At 32.0% G+C, this 23,183-nt stretch overlaps 1 protein-coding gene across 1 annotated transcript in view; it reads right to left on the bottom strand.

Moving 5' to 3' along the window:
• Positions 1 to 984: 984 nt before the first annotated feature.
• LOC143900887 (pyrokinin-1 receptor) overlaps positions 985 to 23,183 on the bottom strand; it is a 31,970-nt gene continuing 9,771 nt past the window's right edge. Inside the window, exons 2-3 of the mRNA XM_077412657.1 lie at positions 3,771 to 3,997; positions 985 to 3,322 (exon numbers count right to left, since the gene is read on the bottom strand). Coding sequence (XP_077268783.1) covers positions 2,717 to 3,322; positions 3,771 to 3,997 — 833 coding nt within the window. The 3' untranslated portion in view covers positions 985 to 2,716. The remainder of the gene's footprint in view (positions 3,323 to 3,770; positions 3,998 to 23,183) is intronic.

Below are 23,183 nucleotides of genomic sequence, written 5' to 3'. Positions count from 1 at the left end.
TATACAATTTCTATGTGTTTACACTTTATATTTATTTTCTATATAGGCACACAGTTATATCGTCTCATATATTATACATTTTTATATATATCTGGTTTTATGTTATAATGAGCAGGCAATTAAATATATATGATTCAATTTGCGTTTATGTCTCTTTATTTTATTGACTGACACAGTTATATACTTTTAAATCTTTTTCTTTTCTGAAAGGAAAAATACTTTTTTGCTCTTCAATCAATTGAATAGCAAAAACTACGTTGTCATATTATATATTTTTGGTATGCACGTAGTACATATTTTTTTAATCTTCAGCAAAACCGTTCTTTCGGTGTTCTTGCAATGAGAATAACGATGAGTTACAGTAACGATAAGTTACTTTTTTTGAATGAATAACGAATAACGGTAACGAGTTACGGTAACGATGAGTTACTTCTTTCAATGAGTAACAAGTAACGGTAACGAGTTACTTCTTTTAAGAATAACGAGTTGTATACGGTAACGATAAGTTACTTTTTTAATGAGTAACGAATTAGAACGAATATCTAGAGACGGAGCACGCGCTCTGAATATGCCCCGATACGCGTGCAATTTCAAGTGAGAAGGCATTCCTGTCCCCGTGGTGTGCAAATGTATTTTGAAATGTAGAATATATATTTTCTCCTGAATTATCTACACACACGTGCGGTTTCAGAGAATCACTTTCCGCCAACTCAAACATGTTCCTGCTCAACTGTCAAAATATGAAAGATAATTTTATTTGGTTGTGACTTCGCTGGAATTCCCGAAATAATTTTCAAGGATATGAGTACGAATATATATATATATATATATATATATATATATATATCGTACTATTTAATATTTATAATTTGTAGAAAATTATAAACGATGGGTTATGTATATGAGAAATTTAACAGAATTGCTTCTGTCAAATAGAATTAATTTTCGATTAGTTAAAGGGAATAAGAGAATAAAAAAATCAGGTAAATTTCAGACACGTGTTACAAATGTCCATCTGTAATTATAAAAAATATCGATGCCTGAAGATATCGATACATATATACAGTTACGAACAACATTCAGTAAGACACGCGGATAAAAATAAATAAAAAATTTTACAGTTAACGACTTATACTTATATTATTTACATAACAATTATCACATTATAAAAATTCAATCGATATGAGAAGAACCACGGTACCTTACATTAAATTGTACTCTAATACAGCATTACATTCCACGAATAACACGAAAGGATCTGCCTCTGCAACATTTGCAGACTTTAATCTGCAATAACCCAGGTAGCAAGATGACGTTTAATTATATGACGTCTAGAGACATCTCAAGACGTCAATTAGACGTCATTAAAACGTCGTCTGACGTCACTCTGCTACTACTGGGGAAGCTCAAAACGCGTAGTTTGTACTAATTTTATCAGGTCAACTGAATTAACTTTACAGCATATTTTCACAAGGAAAACATTTCCAGGTAAGAGAGCATTTAGATTTTATTTAGAAATTAAATGTCGTTGTAGCTCATGCAATTTGCGGCACGCAATGTCAAAAACACGTACACGCGACGCGTTTTAAGATGCCTGACACGTCCATGAAACCGGGTTATCCGAAATGATCACTTCTACTTGATTTCATAACTTACTTGGAGCGCGTATTTTACATTATACATTACGCGCGCATAGCTGCTTTAAACATGCAGTCGACTTAATTGTTAGAATGGCTTATGTACAATGGTCGATGATAATTGAAACAATTATTATGATATTTCTGTACTTGGCAACAATTTTTTTTTTTTTTTTTTTTTTTTTTAACAATGGACAAAGAAGAAATTAGATCAAATTTGGATTTAGTTCCCCAACGCTTTAGAAATAAAATTACATATTGGATTACATATAAATATACATATTGGATATCAAAGAGAATTCACAAAATTAAAAAGCATAATTCGTCGTGTACTTGTCGTATACTTGTGTTTATCATTCGAGTTTTAATAAATTGGAGTTATGAGAAAATCTCTCTCTAATGATCAATGACTGCATGCTTGATGAGAATGCGTCGCGAAGATTTACAAGAGTCAAATAGCAGTATTTGATTTATATATTGACTTACCATGATATACGAATCGCAATATTTCTGACATGTTTACTCTTTCGATGCTCTGGATTTATTAGATTTTATGCAACATTGGATGTTAGCATTCAGCAGTCGTACAAAATTGCGCAAAATTCGTTTTGGCAAATAGGTGTTAAAAAAAATGTTAACACTTATTCATGGAAGTAACTTTTTTAAAGAAACAAAACTGATAACACAAAATATCATAGTAACAAATGTATTTTTTGTTTTCAGAGTCTCCACTATTATTCACTACGTTAATTTTATATATTTTTCTAGAGGTCTCTTTACTTTCTATATGTTCGTTGGACACCCATTAGGACGTTGTTAAATTAATCATGAGATAGAGTTACAAGTTACAAGCATCATTTATCTCAGTCTTCTCCATTCCTAAAGAAATCCTAAAACTTTAAACGACCTCGCTTTCAGATCGCTGTTGCACTTCGCAGTTGAAAGTCGTGCGGCGCGGCGCTATCATCATCTCCAGGTCGTTAGATAATGGCGTTGCTTCGTCGACATGAATAATGCAGAGAAATCGACAAAAAAAGTCAGTCTTCTCGAAGATCTCGAATCGCGAAAATATCCGTGTTCTACACGGGTCGTTGTTCGTTGTTGTCGCGGACGTTCCACATCGTCATCGACAGCTCCTCGCGAGGATTTCCGGCTTCGTCGAACACGTGATCTTCCGGTACGGTCGAACCCCTGGGAAACCTGAGGACCTTCAAGCCGGGCAGCCACTTAAAGAATCTCCACCACTTCTTCTCGGAACTGTCGATCCTGGTCACATTCTTGTAACTCGTTCTTTTAGTCCACAAACCCTTCTGACTCCTGCGAATCGACCGATCTTTGTGACGTCCGCTGCTCGGTGATCGCAGGCTGTTCTTCGTCGATGAGACGTCGTTGTTATTCCTCGTTTCTTTAGCGTGTCCGCTTCGTACCGAGTTTGTCCGAGTTGTACCCAGAACGCTGGTAGATACCAGTGGGTTTTCTGCATCATTTACGGGCCGTTTTTTACTCTCCTCCATGGAATTCCCCGAACCTTCCATGCTGTCGACAATTATGCCTCCATCGGTCCCCGCCATCCTTGAGCCGTAAGCACCGATGGTCCTTTGTTGGGATCGCGACAAGCTGGAATAGGATCGTTGCTCGTTACGTGCTGGCAATCCAAAAAGTTTGAAGCTCTTCGATAATGTCTCCTGGAATGGATCACTTATAAAAATTCACTTATAAAAAAAGTTTATTTACTAAAAAAAAAATATGAATTGAAGATTTTTGGAAATTATTGTGTCTGCAATGTTTCAATATGTTCGTTCAATATAACCAACACTTGTTCCACGACACTTGTTGTGAATTGTTAATTTGAAGTTGTTATTATGTAATTTTATTCTTTGTGAAATACTAGAATCCTTCTAATCAGAGTCTGGCCATACGATAGCAACTTTTGATTGGTTCGCCATTTTTTGGCAAAAGCAAGAAAAACGAAAAGGGAAAGAGAAAGAAAGGAGACATAGGAAGAAAGAGAAAACAAACAGTGAATGTATATCCTTCTCTCTCGCAAAATTTTGCTAGAACTGCAAGTTGGCCGGACTCTGATTAGAGAAAGACTCTAGTGAAATACCTTGTGAAGGTTTCTGTTTTGCTCACCATAAACGCCATACGGAATTTGTTCGACATAATATTGTAAAGGATTGGGTTGATTGTAGTGGACACGTAATATAAAACGCCTGACACGTAGGTCATTAAAAGGTAAACGAACTCCATCCATGGGCCGTTCGATGTGATGTGATCTTCTGTATTAGTGCCATATATAGCGATCAATCGTTGCACGTGAAATGGAGCCCAACAAATAAAGAATGCTATCACAACAGCGACTGCAACAAATATTTCGAATAATATATGATAGTCAGATACAAATATCATTATTGTTTATCTACTTATTTTGTATCTTTGTGATGAATAAAGTATCATCAGTATTATTCCGCGTTTTTCAAGTAACTGATTGTTATTCGTTAGATAGCTAGGTTGATCAAATGTCAGTATCGGTAGACGTTATGCATTTACAATGTTAACGATTTTGAAAGTGCATGTTTAAGTGGCATTAAGCAACTAAGATTAATAGCATATTGAACATCAGACAAGTGTCACGGTCATGTACACAGGCATGTACAAAGATTCCACTGCTTTCGCACTAAAATAAATACGCACTAAATGCAACGAGGTGACAAAAGCTATATTGCTATATATATAAGCATTTTACTTTCAGTGATAGAGAGATAAAAATAGATAGCATTGGATAAATTTAATTCGGATAAATTTAATATTTCTGCGAGGTCAAAGAGCTTTTGCGTGGACCAATAAACGTAGAATAACACGTTCCAAATATCGCAACGAGTTAGTAACTTGCATTAGGCAGGATCTGCAGAATTAATGCAAATTGCAAATGAAATTTGCCGTTAATAAAATTTAACTCAATTTATTACTAAATTACATAATATCACTTTTTTAGCGGAAATTACAAAGCACGCACTGTGTAACGATTTGAACCATATTTAAGTACGTCGTAAAGCGTATCGTAGAGTGACCGATGCATTTTCCATCGTATTAATGGCTTGTTCATTTTTATGGAGCAAAATACGATTGTTCTTCACGCAAGTGGGATATTACTGAATAGTTTTATAAATGAATTTTCCAGCGAGCAAGCGTTCATGAGAACTTTAGTAATTAAATTTTTTTCACATTATAATTTATCATTTATTTATGTCACTTTGTGCGTTTTTTTAAAACTACATTAAATCGTTTGATGTATATCGCGATTGTGTGTGTATATTAAATCGATTTGAAAACAAAAGTACATCCTTGATCACGATGAGAATATTGTTTGTATATTTAGAATTACTGCATTGTCACTTTCCGACATCAATCCTATTATGCGTTTTTATAAAGAACTTTATCAAAAGCGCGTTTTGTTCGCGCTGTGTAAGTTTAATGAATATAACACGTTGTCAGTATATTTTCTTGTATCCCGAAAAGTATTCGCTGAAATAATTACATTGGTTATATTTATTACCAAAACAACAGAATATTTGCGTGTAATTTAATTTGCAGCTGTATCTTGTATCGGATTATATTTTGTTACAGTATCAATTAACGTGGGCTATAAATGTCAGAAGTTATGTGATATATGTATTTGCTTCGTCAAAATTAATAAAAACTTTAAAAAATATACAATACTGCCATAAAGTTGTACAACAACATAAAATTCTTTGACATTAATTATTATAATCAATGTCAAAGAATTAAATTGTAATATAATTATAATTAAAAATTTCATAATTTAAATAATATGTCAAAATAAATGTCTAAAAATAATTTTAATTAAGTAAAGAATTGTGTACAGCATTTATGATTTAAAAAATATTAATGAAGTACTGACTATTATATGTTTAAGTCGATACATTTACACAATAAGAAGTTTTTCTTACATTTCGCTGTCATTAAAGAGAGAAGAAATGCTATACAGAACTCTATAAAGAAGTTACTATGATTCAATTTATGCCGTAAAAAAAGGATTAGCTACTATAGCAAATAGTTGTAAAATAGGGATAACTTACATTTTTTGCAGCAAGAACTATAATTTAGCAATAATAGCAAAACCTTTTGTTAAAGTTTTACCACTACTGCTAAATTATAGCTAACGCTGCAAAAATGTTAGTTATTCCTATTTTACAACTAAATTTGTTATAATAGCTAATCCTCCTTTTTCCGCGATGACATACGTTAGGAATAAGAAGTTGAGATGTGCAACTAACGTAAAGAAAGTGTGCAAATTAGAAACTTGCACATTATTGCTTTCTCATCATTACAGATCGCTACCATTGCTCCTATTTTATTTCGCTCACAAAGTTCCTCTTATGAGAAAGCTTGTATTTTATTTGTTGGATAATTTTTAGTATTTATTAGTTTGGCTTCCTCATAGAGGAAGCTTTATGAGCAAAATAAAATAGGAGCAATGGTAGCGATCTGTTGGAAGCAATGTGCAAGTTTCTAATTTGAATTTTTTTTTCCATTTTAAATTAAACCTTTTTATGAATTAAAAAAGGGTTCAGCTTAGTAGGACATGTGGGCCGGGTTTTATAATTGACGCAATATCAAATCGATGTTGACTTTGGGAGTTCAGGTTACATGGTCCATATATGGACTTCGCATATGGACCTTTAATCGCGTATAAAGCTGGGTCTAATGAACCAAATCTTAAAGAATTATATATTGAAATAGGGGTGGAAAAGACTAAAGAATATAACAGAATTAGAAAAATTGCCAATAATTAATACTAAATTGTCCAAAAGCATCAATTTTTAAAAAGTCTTAAGCGGTTGAGACTTGAAGTATAGTCTTTAAGGGTTAAAGTTTTATAATATTGGCAATTATTCTAATTCTATTATATTCTTCAGTCTTTTCTACCCTTATATTTCATATATAATTCTTCAAGATTTGGTTAATCAGTTCTTGAGTTATAGAAATTTCGGTAAATTTGGCACACACATACACACACACATACATACACACACATACACACAAACACATAGACACATACGGACATTTTTTTAAATTACGATTTTTCGACGTTCTAGAACATTCTGAACACATTGGCAGCAGCAACTAAAAAAAATCTTTTTATAGAGAAAACAAAGCTTTCTCTATGAGGAAGCAAAATTTATTATAAATCTTTATGCGACAGGCAGACACAACAAGTTTTGTTTGTTGAGACATGGATTAGTTTAGAAGAATATCGAATAAGTATATCTCCCCGAAGGAAACGTCTATTGTGGTCTCTGGATTTTTCCGATCTACGTATTTTCCTTTGCAAATCACGTTTAGAACTTTGAACCACTTGATTATCATGCGAAAAGAAATCTTTATGCAATGTGAGTGACGCTTATACGTAATTATTCCTATCCGATGTTATATCATATTATTTCTACTTGCTATCCATTATTTCGTGCAAGTATCATTACGAGCAATCGTCCATAATTATGGTATTATGCAACTTTGTAATATAACTACTCCTCTTTCTGGCAATTCTGGCCTTTTATTCATAACTTATTACAAGGGACACAGTAAACAAAAATAAAATAAGAGTAAATATACGTGCTGTATGTTATTAACATATATAAGAAAATTAATATGCTAAAAATGATACTTCCTCTGTAGAAAATAATTCTGTATACCTAGCATTAAAATGTATCTGTCTCACCACTTCTATGAAAATGGCTGAAAATAGAGTTGAGATACACAATTTATAACTTTCTATTAAATTGTTAATTGAATGTCACATAACGTTAATTCACAACTTAACTACATATTTGACTCCTCAACCCACTTTTTCCTTGTTATTTATTAATTTCAATATCGAGAGCCTGTTTAGTTAACTATCTATTTATTAAAATTTATTTTACATAAATATAATATGTTTACTGTACAGTAAATAATACGTTTCATAAAATAAATTAGAAATATAATAATAGATTTCATAGAAATATATCTTCTTAGTCGTTTTGCTCGATTTTGAGTATCGTGATCTTTCTGCATATAACTGTATGCATCAAAGACCTAATACAATTTAACGCCGATTCCAAATGGCTCTCTATAGAAAGGTGCTCATGGAACGATACTCTCGGTTGCTTTTTCTTTCCGAAAGATGACGATCGAATAAAATCCAATAATTTTTGATCGGATTTGATCTCGGATCTTGGTCGGTTTATTATTACAACAGCGCATTATCTCTATACCACGATCGCCACTACAGAAATATGTATATACGTATATAAAGTGATTAAAAAATACTTATACAAACTTTGGAGATGATTTCTCCACACATAAACAAGAAAAAATGTCATATACATATACATATGTGCAAAAATGTCTAATTTATAAGTTATAATCGAAAGATACGTTCGACAAAAACTAACCGAATACATCTATGACCAATGTAATACATCTTCAGTTCAATTGTTTATCTACTTATAATTTATAACAAATGCTCAAAATGTCCTCCACCTGCTTCAATGCATGCATAGACACGGTGGATCATGGATTATCGCACTCTTATTCAAAGATCCCGGTTGCAGATGGCTTCGCAAGCATGATGCGTTGGTAAAGAGTCTCTTCATTTGTAATTTTAGTTGAATAAACTAAAGCTTTTATAAGTTTCTCCACAGATAAAAATCTAATGGATTTAGGCCAAGTAAACGTGCAGGCCTGAAATGTAATCTTTCGGTTATAACTCATAAACCAGACATTTCCGGACATATATATATATATATATATATATATATATATATATATAAAACGGAATAAAACGGAAATTGATCAGATTGAAGAATATCTTCCGCTTCCCGTTTTCTGATATACACAACACATTAGACGCTAAGATATTTAAGATCCTCCATTTATATACTGCACTTTTATCATTGAGATATAATTTGCTATTAAATAAGGGCTCACACAATTATAAATAATTTACATAAGTTTACATTGTTAGATGTGAGATATTAATAATTAAAAATGTTTAAACAAAAATATATAAGAAATTTGTGAGTTAATTAATATGAGAGAGAGATAAAAAAAAAATCGAAATATATAATGCTCAAAATTATCTGAGTGATCTAATTTATGTAAAAAATTAGAAAGGTAAATGGCGTTGCCTAAAAAGTAGGTTACTCTGATTATTCAGATGACTATAGATATTTTCTGTTCTCTTTTTTTTGTCTCTAAAAATATAACAATTAAAAAGATTTTTATAAAATTGTTTATTTTATTTTTATAAAATTTATTGTTTAATGTGTATACAGGGTAATTCAGAAATACTTGTACAAACTTTGGAGACGAGTTCTCCACACATAAACAAGAAAAAAATGTTATATGTATATATATATATACTAACTGGTTACTCGGGCTTCGCCCCGGAGGACATATGTAATATCAGACACGCAAATAGTCTCTCTCTCCCCCTCTCCTCTCTCTCTCTCTCTCTCTCTCTCTCTCTCTCTCTCTAAATACAATTCTTTAAAATTTGATTAATTATTTCCCGAAAAATTCGTCAAACTTCTGATACCGCTTTCCAAAAAGATCGGTAACAAAAAATTATATACTTGATGGCACTTCCCGGGAAATTCAACCCCTACTTCATGTATAATTCTTTGACATTTAATCAATTATTTTCCAAAAAATTGGAAGAATTAAAAAACCGGTTTCCAAAAAAATCGGTAACAAAAACTGTACACATTATAGCGCTCGCCGTAAAATTCTACCCCTACTTCATATACAATTCTTTCAAATTCGGTCAATTAATTCCCGAAAGATTGAAAAAATTTCGATACCGGTTTTCAAAAAATCGGTAACAAAAAACTATACACATAGTGGCACTCTCCGGAAAATTCTACCCCTATTTTATATATTTTAATAAAAATTCGGTTCAGGGGTTTGGGCTGGGCGTTGATGAGTCAGTGAGTCAATGAGTCAGTCAGTCAGTCAGTCAGTCAGTCAGTCAGGACATCTTCCTTTATATATATAGATTATATATATATATTATATATACAAAAAAAAATGTTATATGTATATAGACAGATCCATTACTTTTCGACCAAAGGTTGCGGGGGTGGGTCACCGATTTTGATGCCGATTTTTTCCTCATAAGTACACTAGAAAAGGAGATAATCCTGAAAATTTGAGCCCGATTCGATCAAATCCGGCCGCTGGAGAATTTTTTAAATTTTGAAAAAAGTCGATTTTTTAGTCATTTTCAAAAATTTATATCTCAGCTTCTATATAACTTATAGAGACTCGTTTGAGGCCGCATTCTTTTCTGTAAACTCTCTATTTTTAAGGAAAAAATTGGTCATTGGTTTACACTCAAGTCCGGCTTCACGGCGAGCTGCTAACTAAACCACTGTTTTAGAGAAATTTTGCCTATTTTTGAAATGCTGTCATATCTACAGTTTTCGAAGTAGAGGGTTGATCAGCAGCTGATATTTTTTGTTCAGGTATACACTGAAGAAATCTACCTACTTTTTGCTTGATTGCTTTTATTTCGTTAAGTTATGGCCATCTAAAGCCGATCGATTTTCGAAAAATCGCCATTTTTAGATAGCCAGAACTTTTTTCTATCAACTCGAAATTCTTTGAAATTTTCAGGGAATATACTTCATTATATCCTTAAACAACCCTGAAAATTTCAATTTTGGAATAGAAGTGGTTTCCGAGTTACGAAGTTTTTAAAATGCCAACTTTTCGATTTAATATGACATTTTTTGTGGTTTTATCATTAATTTTGTAAATTTAATGTAAATAATTGATATTTTTCGGAAAATATATTCGAAAATAAGGAACAAAACGGATTGTTTGAAAAAATTGAGGGAAAAAATTAATATTTTTTATTTTGATTTATTTGTTTAAAATTGTTCAAAGTTTATAGTACTAACGTTAATACTGTTATTTTTAATGTTATTTTTAATGTTATTTTGTTGTTATTTGGAAATTTGTATTCAACATATTATTAAAAAAAATAAACAAATATTTACTTTTTAAAAATTTTAAACAAATAAATTAAAATAAAAAATATTAATTTTTTCCCTCAATTTTTTACGTTACGTTACGCTGCATTACTATACGAGAATCTTGTGAGGATACCCTTACAGTCATGATGAACGAATATCTATAGAGACGGAGCACGCGCTCTGAATATGCCCCGATACGCGTGCAATTTCAAGTGAGAAGGCATTCCTGTCCCCGTGTCGTCGCCAGCGTGTATGAATATGCATATGTATATATGTGTATGTGTCGTGTGATGTGACAAACAAATAAATCAAAATAAAAAATATTAATTTTTTCCTTCAATTTTCTCAAACAATCTGTTTTGCTCTTTATCTTCGAATATATTTTCCAAAAAATATCAATTATTTACATTAAATTTACAAAATTGATGATAAAACCACCAAAAATGTCATATTAAATCGAAAAGTTAACATTTTAAAAACTACGTAACTCGGAAACCACTTCTATTCCAAAATTGAAATTTTCAGGGTTGTTTAAGGATATAATGAAGTATATTCCCTGAAAATTTCAAAGAATTTCGAGTTGAAAGAAAAAAGTTCTGGCTATCTGAAAATGGCGATTTTTCGAAAATCGATCGGCTTTAGATGGCCATAACTTAACGAAATAAAAGCAATCAAGCAAAAAGTGGGTAGATTTCTTCAGAATATACCTGAACAAAAAATATCAGCTGCTGATCAACCCTCTACTTTTGGAAAACTGTAGATATGACAGCATTTCAAAAATAGGCAAAATTTCTCTAAAACAGTGGTTTAGTTAGCAGCTCGCCGTGAAGCCGGACTTGAGTGTAAACCAATGACAAATTTTTTCCTTAAAAGTAAAGGGTTTACAGAAAAGAATGCGGCCTCAAACGAGTCTCTAAGTTATATATAGAAGCTAAGATATAAATTTTTGAAAATGACTGAAAAATCGACTTTTTTCAAAATTCAAAAAATTCTCCAGCGGCCGGATTTGATCGAATCAAACTCAAATTTTCAAAATCATCTCCTTTTCCAGTGTACTTTCGAGGAAAAAATCGGCATCAAAGTCGGTGACCCACCCCCGCAACTTTTGGTCGAAAAGTAATGGATCTGCCCATATATATATATATATATTATATATATATATATATATATATATATATATATATAATATAACATTTTTTTCTTGTTTTATATATATATATATATATATATATATATATATATATATTATAAGCGCGGTAATTCCAGCTCCAATAGCGTATATTAAAGTTGTTGCGGTTAAAAAGCTCGTAGTTGAATCTGTGTCGCACACCGTCGGTTCACCGCTCGCGGTAAGGAGGCTCTTACCCGGCTGCTCTAATCAATGTAGCAACCAAAAAATTATCATTAATAATTGGTTATAAAATTATCGGAAAATTAAATAAAAAAATAAATAATGATTTTTACATAGTGTAAGAGTAAGTTATATGTTCTATTAGTGTAAATATTAAAATTTATACAATAAGTCAGTTGACTACGTCAGTGCTAAAGAGCAGAACATGCGCGTGTCACAACGTCGTCTGTAGCAGTCTGCAGCTAAGTGAGGTGTAGCCGTGTAGCGTTGTAGCGAATGATGCGATGAAGAGATGGAGCCAAAAGAAAGATATAACGTGAGAATGCTGAGAAGGAAAATGAAAGGAAAATTCGCGAAAATAAAGGTTGTTAATGCGCGAGAGAATAATTATGCCGCTACCATACAGCGCAGAGAAAAGACATGTGCAAGTGAGGTTAGAAACTTCGCGCGATTTTGACACTCGGAAGATCATTCGCCTAACCTGTCGTACGCCATATTAAAACTACAATATCTTTTATAACTCATCGTCAATACCAAGTTTTCTTCTTATCATTAGAAAGATTATTATTTTAACTACAATTCCTTAGTTTTTTGTTTACCTGGCTCGCAAACTTGCCAAGAAAATACATCACTTCCGGTAAAAATTTTAGTGTTTACCATATGCCCTGTGTTAAAAATGCGAATTTCAATACTGATATTTTTACAGTTTTTATCGTCAACCTATGCTCAAGTTTTGGGCATCGGTCCGTTGTGGTTCACTTTACAACATATATTAATTTCATAAAGATCTGTCATATTATGATCGAGGTAAGAGCCTCCTTACCGGTGGGCTTAGCCCCGCGAGGGGCGGCCCAACTAATATATCCCGTCGCGGTGCTGAAATTCTTGAATCGTCGCAAGACGGACAGAAGCGAAAGCATTTGCCAAAAATGTTTTCATTAATCAAGAACGAAAGTTAGACGGGCGGTGTGTACAAAGGGCAGGGACGTAATCAACGCGAGCTTATTATGACTCGCGCGGCGTTTATATATATATACATATAACATTTTTTTCTTGTTTATGTGTGGAGAACTCGTCTCCAAAGTTTGTACAAGTATTTCTGAATTACCCTGTATACACACACACATTAAACAATAAATTTTATAAAAATAAAATAAACAATTTTATAAAAATTTTTTTAATTGTTATATTTTTAGAGACAAAAAAAGAGAACAGAAAATATCTATAGTCATCTAAATAATCAGAGTAACCTACTTTTTAGGCAACGCCATTTACTTTTCTAATTTTTTACATAAATTAGATCACTCAGATAATTTCGAGCATATATTTCGATCTTTTTTTCTTTTGATCTCTCTCTCATATTAATTAACTCACAAATTTCTTATATATTTTTGTTTAAACATTTTTAATTATTAATATCTCACATCTAACAATGTAAACTTATGTAAATTATTTATAATTGTGTGAGCCCTTATTTAATAGCAAATTATACTTCTATGATAAAAGTGCAGTATATAAATGGAGGAACTTAAATATCTTAGCGTCCAAAATGTGTTGTAGGTGTATATCAGAAAACGGGAAGCGAAAGATATTCTTCAATCTGATCAATTTCCGTTTTATTCGCACGCTTTTCCGTTAGGCGAAGAAAATCGTGGGTAGATGACAAATTTTCGGCATCGTTTGCGCAATACACATTATATCATTTATGATTAATGTGCACTCTTGTTTTTGGTTAAATCTATTATACTTAACGTAGAATTTAACGTGGGATCTTGTCGCGAATAGCGCTAAAGTTGACAGGAAGTTTGGCAATTTTAACTGTTAACGGCACAAAAGAGGAAGCACATCATCATTGTCATGAAATCGTGTGTTGAAAGGCTGACCTTATTAAACTTGCGTAGACAGAATTTACATTGTAAACACAATACACATGCATTCGAGATATACTAAAGCATAATGACTGCGCAGTACCATTCGACAAGCTTACTTTGAACATAATTTGTCACGTGAATAATTTTTAAACTAAATTATCATGCTAAATAATATTTTACAAGATAATTATAACGGAGAATGTACTGTACTTATTAAATAATAATTCGTAAAGGACAATGTATAGCTTGCTAGAATGTAATTGAATCTTATACGATACATGAGTGTGATATTTTTATCTAAAACGAGGTAAATAATAAACGAAGAATATACGGGCGGTTTATAGCTTATTTACATAATGCGAAAATTAATGAGTAATATATCAGCGAAGAAACAGGTTTGTTTTTTTTGCCGTGTTATGTGTAATACTCCTCGTTACGTGCACACAACATGCAAACACTTATCGTCAATTAGTTCACTTATAGAATTGTATAACATGGTGTAAATAATTAATAATTCAAGGTGTATTAAGTTATTTTTAGTTTTTCCGTTACATAGTTAATAATTAATAATAATTAGAAAAAGAAACAAAAATCAAAATAACAGATACGTTAACTCGTATGTTTCAATTTTATATATAGCAATTTAATTATTATTATTCTTTCTCGTTATGATACATTCAACGCAAGCGGAATAATTTGAATCTAATATATGTGATTTGCAGAATTTTGTGAAAGCATTTAGGCATTGTCGGCTGCTTGAATACAATGAACTACTATTGATCAGCTCAGACGCATGACGTGCGTATGTTGCGCTGAGTATGTTGACGTTATCACGGATTACCTTATATTATTTGAATTGTAATTTTCCATTGCAAATTTTATTATAAAATCAATAATAATAAACAATGATAAACAATGATAAACAATAATGATGAAATGATTTATTTGATTTGACAAAGTAATTAAACACACATTGTTATTTCGTCTCTGTCGGTGATTAGATAATAAAATCTTTATAGATGATTCATTTATGAAATTTTAATAATTACTGGATATTATTTTTCTCGTATTAAGAGTTTTTTTGTTTTTACACGTGACAGGATTTTATTAACCTCAATGTCAATGCAAATAATAATAATAACAGTTTGCGAGTCGATCATCGTAGAAAAATGCGTTCTTTATTACATGCAACTTCCGCTGCTCGCGATAGATACTAAAAAAAAATATTGCTGGAAAAATCGCCGTTATAAGAGACTCATTCGCCCATAGGGACATTACCAAGAGAATAAGATTCGTCCATAATCCATCTATCTTGTATCTTTTCTCTTCGTTTTCCCTCCCAAGTAACTTGGGGTCATTGTTGTATCGATTCCGTATGTTTTTATCTCGGAATTATCGACTTATAGGAATAAACTAATAGGTGCTCTTGTTTCCATTTTTCAAAAATTATACTAATTGCGAAATCTTCATACATATATATCCCCGTACATGCTACTTATAAAGTTTTGTAAGTATTGCATGGGCATAAAAAATATTTCACGGATGTGTGTGTACGAATGCATGTGCGCAAGAACCAACAAATTAACATAGATATTAGATCCGATATCGGACCATTGTGTTCATCGGAGCATGTGTTCATTGTATAGCAAAGTCATACATCTCATTGAGGGTGAGAAAGATGAAAATATGTGAAATGTGTTTATAAATATAGATATCTAAAAAAGATGAGAAATAATAATGTTATCGAAAATGGCATATTTTACTTATATAACATTATTTTCTTTAAGCGTTTAAATATTTACATCGAGAGTTGTATACTTTTTCTCGGTAAGAAACTCAAATTACTAAATTAAATATTGTTTTTTTCAAAAGAATCAGCTTTGTCTCAGAATTGTCACGATAATCAAGTGCGAACAGTTTGATCACTCGAGCCACCGAAAGCGAGCATTTTTCATAGCTCCACGTGTGCGATGTGATATCTTGGAAAAACATCCGCGTCCGTCGTACGGAGCATCCCCTCTCGTTTACCCCACAACTGATGGTTATCCTCTTTCGTGACGTGTTTCCGCAATTCATCCTTCTCACTATTATCGGAAACTGACGGCGATTTATCCTACGGACATAGATTTGTCTTTTTCCCCGATGACATCCCCGTATTTTCCAACCACACCGATCAACAGCACGAAAAACACAAGCACGTGCACTGAATATTCAGACGCGCAAAAAATATTTCGCCATGTTTGATGTGCTAACAATCATCGTACGATAATCATAGATTATGTACTTTATAACGATCGAGCTTATAATCGATCTTTTTACAACAGAAATGTGTTATTCACGAAGAAAACTGAAGATAATCTTAATTTGTGTTAAAAACAATATCTCTTTTTTTCTCGCGTATTTTTTCGACCTAAATTGTGTGTATTGAAAAAATACGAGATAATCTTTACTATCAAGAATTGATGAATAGCCTTGTCTGCATAACGACTAATTTGCGTTTATCACACAAATTCAATCAATCAATTGACAATCGGTAACGCATGTATGTTTAACAGAATAAATTTGCCATTATATTGTTGGATTTAATGTCCATATTATGCTCGATTAGAGTGACAGACATTTGATCTATGTACTTGATAATAAATAAGCTTACTAATGAAACACCGGTATCAGATATTACTTAAAAAAAAAAGAAAGTGGTAGTATTATACCTCGAAAAAACCTAAGTAACAAGTGGTAGATCTTTATATCTCAAAAAATCTCGAAAAAATCTAAGCAGTAGTAACTTTATTTCCGAAAAATTATAACCCAAGTGATACACGTCACAAAATTATGTTACCTTATCAAAAAGAAGAGTCGCGCTCAAGTGATCTATTACAATTACAAAAAAGAAATGATATCTTTTTAAATTAGAGCGCCAATTACAGAGAGAACATGTATATTGCCTCAAAAAATAATTGTTGCACTACTTTGAAAAATCTTTACATTGTGTCAATTAGAAAAAAATGTATGATAACAATTTTATAAGATTAAAAAATTTTATTTAAATTTTTAACAAGGGAATACAAGATATTTAAATACAAAGTTTACATGTGTATTTTTTAATGGTCACAAAGAATTACAGAGGTAACAGTACAAAATACAAATATTTTATTAAAATATTTAATCCAACGAGGGAATACAATTTGTATTTAAATATAAAGTTTATATATGTATTTTTCAATAGAATAAAAGATTTAATCACAAAGAATTACAAAGGTAACAGTACAAAATAAAAATATTTTATTAAAATACATAAATTTTTCTTGTAAAAAAACTTGGCGCTGTTAGACCTCAAAATTTTAAATAAATAAGGACAACAGTAAATAAAAATAATTCAGAGAAGAATGCGATGGGAGTAATATTAAATGATTATCAGCGTGGATGTGGGAGTGAATGATATGGGTGTGCGTGACGACGCGGACGGCGGATAATGCGGCTTATAATTAAGTATAGAATAAATTTATTTATTTATTTAACTAAATTATTAAGCTAAAAGTGTTACGGACTATTATTTCTAAAGAAAACAACAATTTAATATTTTGCTTAATTTTTTTAAAATGATAAACTGTAACCCTTTTAGTTGTACACCTTGTATATATTTTTCAATTTCAACATAAAACATAATCGCAATAAAGCATGATTAATGTTAATAAGTCGTTAACTGTAAAATTCTTTATTTATTTTTATTTGCGTGTCTTACTGAATGTTGTTCGCAACTGTATATGTACCGATATCTTCAGGTATCGATATTTTTGATAATTATTTTTACGTCAGACATAATTTTAATTCATCCAATTTTTATTATGTCTAGACATAATTTTTGTCCAATTTTTATTATGTCTAGACATAATTTTAATTTAGCAATTTTTATTATGTCATGATATAATTCTAATTCTGCCGCTAGGGAAATTTTAAGTCGATTGTTATGAATTAAGCTTGAATTCAATGTCTAGGTGTCCCAGGTTGCCGATGAGGTCCACATAGTGCGCTCTATAGTTTTCGGTGTCCAGGTGTATTAATACCTTGAATTCGATATCTACGTGTCCTACATTAAGAGAGGAAACGAGCGAAAACGAGCGATTGCTCACGATTGCTAGGCTAGCAGAGTATCGGCTGAACGCACCCAATGTAGGACACGTAGATATCGAATTCAAGGTATTAATACACCTGGACACCGAAAACTATAGAGCGCACTATGTGGACCTCGTCATCGGCAACCTGGGACACCTAGACATCGAATTCAACGTACGATTACACCTGGACACCAAAAACTATGAAGCGCACTATCTGGATCTCGTCATCGGCAACCTGGTACACGTGAACATCGAATTCGAGGTATTATTACACCTAGACACCGAAAACTACGGAGCGCGATATCTGGACCTTGTCATCAGCAACCTGGGACACCTAGACATCAATTAAGGTATCAATACACGTAGACACCGAAAACTACGGAGCGTACTATGTGGACCTCGTCATCGGCAACCTGGGATACCTAAACATCGAATTCAAAGTATTAATACACGTAGACACCGAAAACTACGGAACTCACTATCTAGACATCATCATCGGCAACCTGGAACACCTGGACATCGAATTTAAGATATTAATACACGTAGACACCAAAAACTACGAAGCGCACTATGTGGACCTCGTCATCGGTAACCTGGGACACCTAGACATCGAATTCAACGTACGATTACACATGGACACCGAAAACTATGAAGCGCACTATCTGGATCCCGTCATCGGCAACCTGGGACACGTGGACATCGAATTCAAGGTATTAATACACGTAGACACCAAAAACTACGGAGCGCACTATGAGGACCTCGTCATTGGCAACCTGGGACACGTAGACATCGAATTCAACGTGTTATTACACCTGGACACCGAAAACTATGAAGCGCACTATCTGGACCTCGTCATCGGCAACTTGGGATACCTAGACATCGAATTCAAGCTTGATTCATAAGAATCGACTTAAAAATTCCCTAGCGGCACTTTCTGCCAAGCGTAGAGAACCTTCTTTTCCGTTGACTCAAAATATATATTATTACCTAATTTACCTAAATAGAAATCTTCTTCCTGACCGATAAATCTATCGACCTAATTTCGAAATACGCGCGCGATATCGAAACTGGCGATACCTGCGCCGCCAGTGTCGAAAAAGTGAAAGTGACGTTTCTGATTATGACGTCATCATAACATCGGCGTTAGGAGGAGGAGGAGGAAAGTAAGAAGTATCTTAATAAAAAATTTTCACATTTGGACTTTGCGTCGCAATATCTCCGCTCGTAGGGCACGTAGCGGAATATTATGAGAGAAACCCCCCCCTAATTAGACCCCAAGCTATCGATCAAGCCTACTTAGAACTTGATCCGTTCACTCGTTATCGAGATCTCAACATCTCGGTTACTCGCAACCAGTGATCAACAAAAAAAAATTTTTATTATTTATTTTTTAATGTCAAACCGATCATTAATAAGCCAAAATACAATATTAAGTGCCAAAAAAATAAAAATTTTTTTTTAACTTATTTTTATTTACCTAACAATTTGTAAATAATTTAAAAAAAAAATTATTTTTACAAAAATTATTAATGTGTAACATTATTTTTTAATTCTTAGAAAATTTAATAATAAATCGAGAATTATAACTAATATTTTTCAAAAATAAATAATTAAATAAAAATAATTTTTAATGTTTTAAAAAATAATAAAAAAAAAATATTTTTTAATATTTTCCAAAAAATTAGTAATTAAATAAAAATACTTTCTAATTTTTCAGAAAATTAACAATTAAATCAAAAATAATTTTTTATCTTTGACTCTGAAACAAGGTGTCTTAGCAAAAACAATCATGAACATGAGGTAACTGATAATATTACAATCAGAGATACTAGGCAAGACAAAGGGAACATCATAAAGTTCTTGATTACACTTATTTTACACATTAATAATAAAGCGAGAAATTGTTTTAAGAATGCCAACATTCTTTAAACAACTAAGAAAATAATTGCGAAGATTTATGAGAAAATATATCTATTAATTAACCTAGTCAATATTTATTAGATTATATTAATAAGTATAAGCTGTTGTTCTTAAATTTTCCTTCTCTTTGAGTGTGCATATAACATACAATTTTTGTAATTATATGAATGTATTCGAAATTTCAATTTTATATTCAGAAGTACTAAATAAAGCGAAGTCAATGATTAAAAAATTATATTTGTTATCACACAGTTATTATTAAATCAGTCAACACGGTAATAAATGTGTACATATTTGACTTACAAGATTTATATACTTAATAATTTATTAATTATTACTTACATATTAATATTGTATAAACTTATCAGCTGATACAGCGTATTTATTCTTCAAGTTTTCAATCAAGATTATTTATCATCTCTCATTGATGTAATGCTTTTTAAGGCTCCTGGTCCCTGAGCCGAGAACTCCGCGTTGACGATGACGACGTACCGTCGCGGTAGAAATAAAAACTCTCTCCAATGGAGAATAAGCGAGAAATGTTGAGAATTGACACGTTGAGAATTCTTACGTAGTATTTCCAAATAAAAAGATATTTGCTTAAAATAACACTACAGATCACTTCAGCACACTTTAAAAATACGCCGAGTTGAAGTTAAGTCTACCCCTTTCCCCTGACAATTAATAAATAGCCGTAAAATGAATATAATACGAAATCTAGTCATGCGCCTGCGCACAAGCCTGCATCGTATCACATTCGTTTTACGGCTGTTTATTACTATCAAGGAAAAAGGGTAGACTTTTAACCTCAACTCGGCGTATTTTTAAAGTGTGCTGAAGTGATCTGTAGTGTTATTTTAAGCAAATATCTTTTTATTTGGAAATACTACGCAAGAATTTTCAACGTGTCATTTCTTACTTCTTCTCACATTCCAACATGGCCGCGACGAGTATCCAGGAGCCTTAAATATGCCCAAATTATTTAAGAGAATCACGTGTTTTCTAAGTAAATAATACTATTTTTTTTTAGCGACACTCGAATAACACTTTATAATTACTCTTAATTCAAAATTTTCATCAGTTAATTTATTAAATTTAGGTAAATTAAACATTGTAGCGTAACTAAAAAATCTGTCTACTGGTGCAGAAGATGGTAAAGGTGTATTAAATTTGAGAAAAACTTTCTTAACAATAGGATATAAATTAAGTAATTCGAGATCATTCCTACTTTCAGTACTAAATTTCTGAATAATTGCTTCTACATCAGAGGCCCCAAAAGTTTCGACTACATCAGGTGTATCATGATTACATGTAAAGTCAAAAAAATCATCCTCAGCTACACTATCATCTTTTTTCTTATCTTCAACTTTACTCGACACAGAAGCAAGTGCTTCTTTTATTGCTACTATAACATTTGCTTGCACTGAGCGACTTAAACAATTGAGCCAGTTTAATTTAAATTTAGGATGTGAAGCTGCTGCTACAGCGCTAATCCGTCCTTCATTTTCAACATCAAAAATTGGCTTATCCAAACACTAACTTTTTACAAAATTGTAACTTAATTTTTTGACAAGCCAGTAATTTATTCTTGACGGATATGAATGTAGGAAGCAGGTATAGCGTAGCATAAGACCGCTAAACCAATGAGCATCTAGTATAAAATCGCCATATTAATTTACATAAGATTGGTCCAGCCGGTCCAGCGGTCTTATGCTATGCTTATGCAGACTATGCAATTTTGTGTGCGATGGCCTTAAGAGAGAGCAAGAGACCATCGTCAAATTATAGTTCATTTAGTAATTGCAAATTTTCGCAAAAGACACGAATTTTTAGTAGGAAAAAATTATTTAGTATAGTTAACGTCATCGTTTCTTTTCTACTGCAACTAATGTACATATTTTTAAAAACGAATACTTTACAAATTAATAAATGCTAATTTTCTAAAAAATTAGTAATATATTTTCTAATAATTATCTATTAATTGTTCAAATAATTTACTTTTTAAAAATTACTAATTTTTAAAAAAATTAAAAATATTTTTTTTTTAATGTAATTTTTTTAAAAATTGACAATTTATTTTATATAATTGTTAATTTTTAAATTATGAGCAATATATTTCTAATTATTTATTAATTTTTTAAACAAAGTATTACATTTTCAATTAATTAATAATTATTTTAAATTTAGAGTTTAGTATTTTATTAATTACCAATTTTTTGTTAATTAAAATTAAAAACATTTAAATTCTTTATTTTTGACTAATTAAAAATAATCGCCGATATCATTACTAAAAACAGAATTTTTGCCGATCACTGCTCGCAACCCGTCGCGTCGCGTAAAAGAGTCACGGTCGGTCTCGCTCCGCGTGTACTTGGCGCGAGACACTACCGTGTCTCTTGATAATAAATGTTTACGCTTGATTAATGGAGTAATATCATTATTTTTTATATTATTTTATACATATATATTCCGATCATAAATGTACGGTTAAATCACAGATTGTGTACATAAAATGTACAATTATCATATATGTATAAATTTTCAATGTAACTTTCCAATGTAAACTGTGCCGGTAACTAATCCTATTTCAGTCAAACAGTTTAATCAAAAGTTTAATTAAAAGTCAGCAGTGTGATACGAGGATATAACTGCTTTTCGTAGTCGTTAGGATCATGGAATGTTATTGAATGAAAATCGTGTGAGCGCGTGCCTTTACCGAGATGTCGATCGATAAACTAATTGCAACTTGTAGCGCGCGCTATATTTTTCCGAACAATCTTTGCTGTACCGAGTAGATTGATATTTTATCATCCATTTTATATCGCGCGTGTTTCTGTTCATTAAGATGATAAATCGTTGGATCGAACCGCGTGCGCATATACTTGTTCAAATATTATGATAAAATGATATAATAGAAATTAAATCCTAGCGTATTACACAATTTACACGACGTTACAACGCGCGAAATTATACGAGACGTCTGCGACACCATCGTACACGCGACATCTTAATGCACCGTGTTGCGTTCCTATCGATCATCGACGAATATTTTCTAGGAGAGCTTTCCGATAATTACTAATTACACCGTTTCTTTCGAGCGACTTTGATAGAATTGTACACTTCGCGCGACTTTGATAGAGTTTCACGAAGAAGAAGAAGAAGAGAGAGAGAGAGAGAGAGAGAGAGAGAGAGAGAGAGAGAGAGAGAGTCGATGATAAAACAAGCAAACTGAGAATTGAACGTCT

This window comes from Temnothorax americanus, unplaced genomic scaffold, assembly GCF_048541705.1.
Source record: "Temnothorax americanus isolate GAGA-0224 unplaced genomic scaffold, ASM4854170v1 Scaffold31, whole genome shotgun sequence".
Taxonomy (NCBI): Eukaryota; Metazoa; Arthropoda; class Insecta; order Hymenoptera; family Formicidae; genus Temnothorax; species Temnothorax americanus.
Note: the sequence above shows the minus strand (reverse complement) of the source record. Positions and strands in the feature narration are given on the sequence as shown.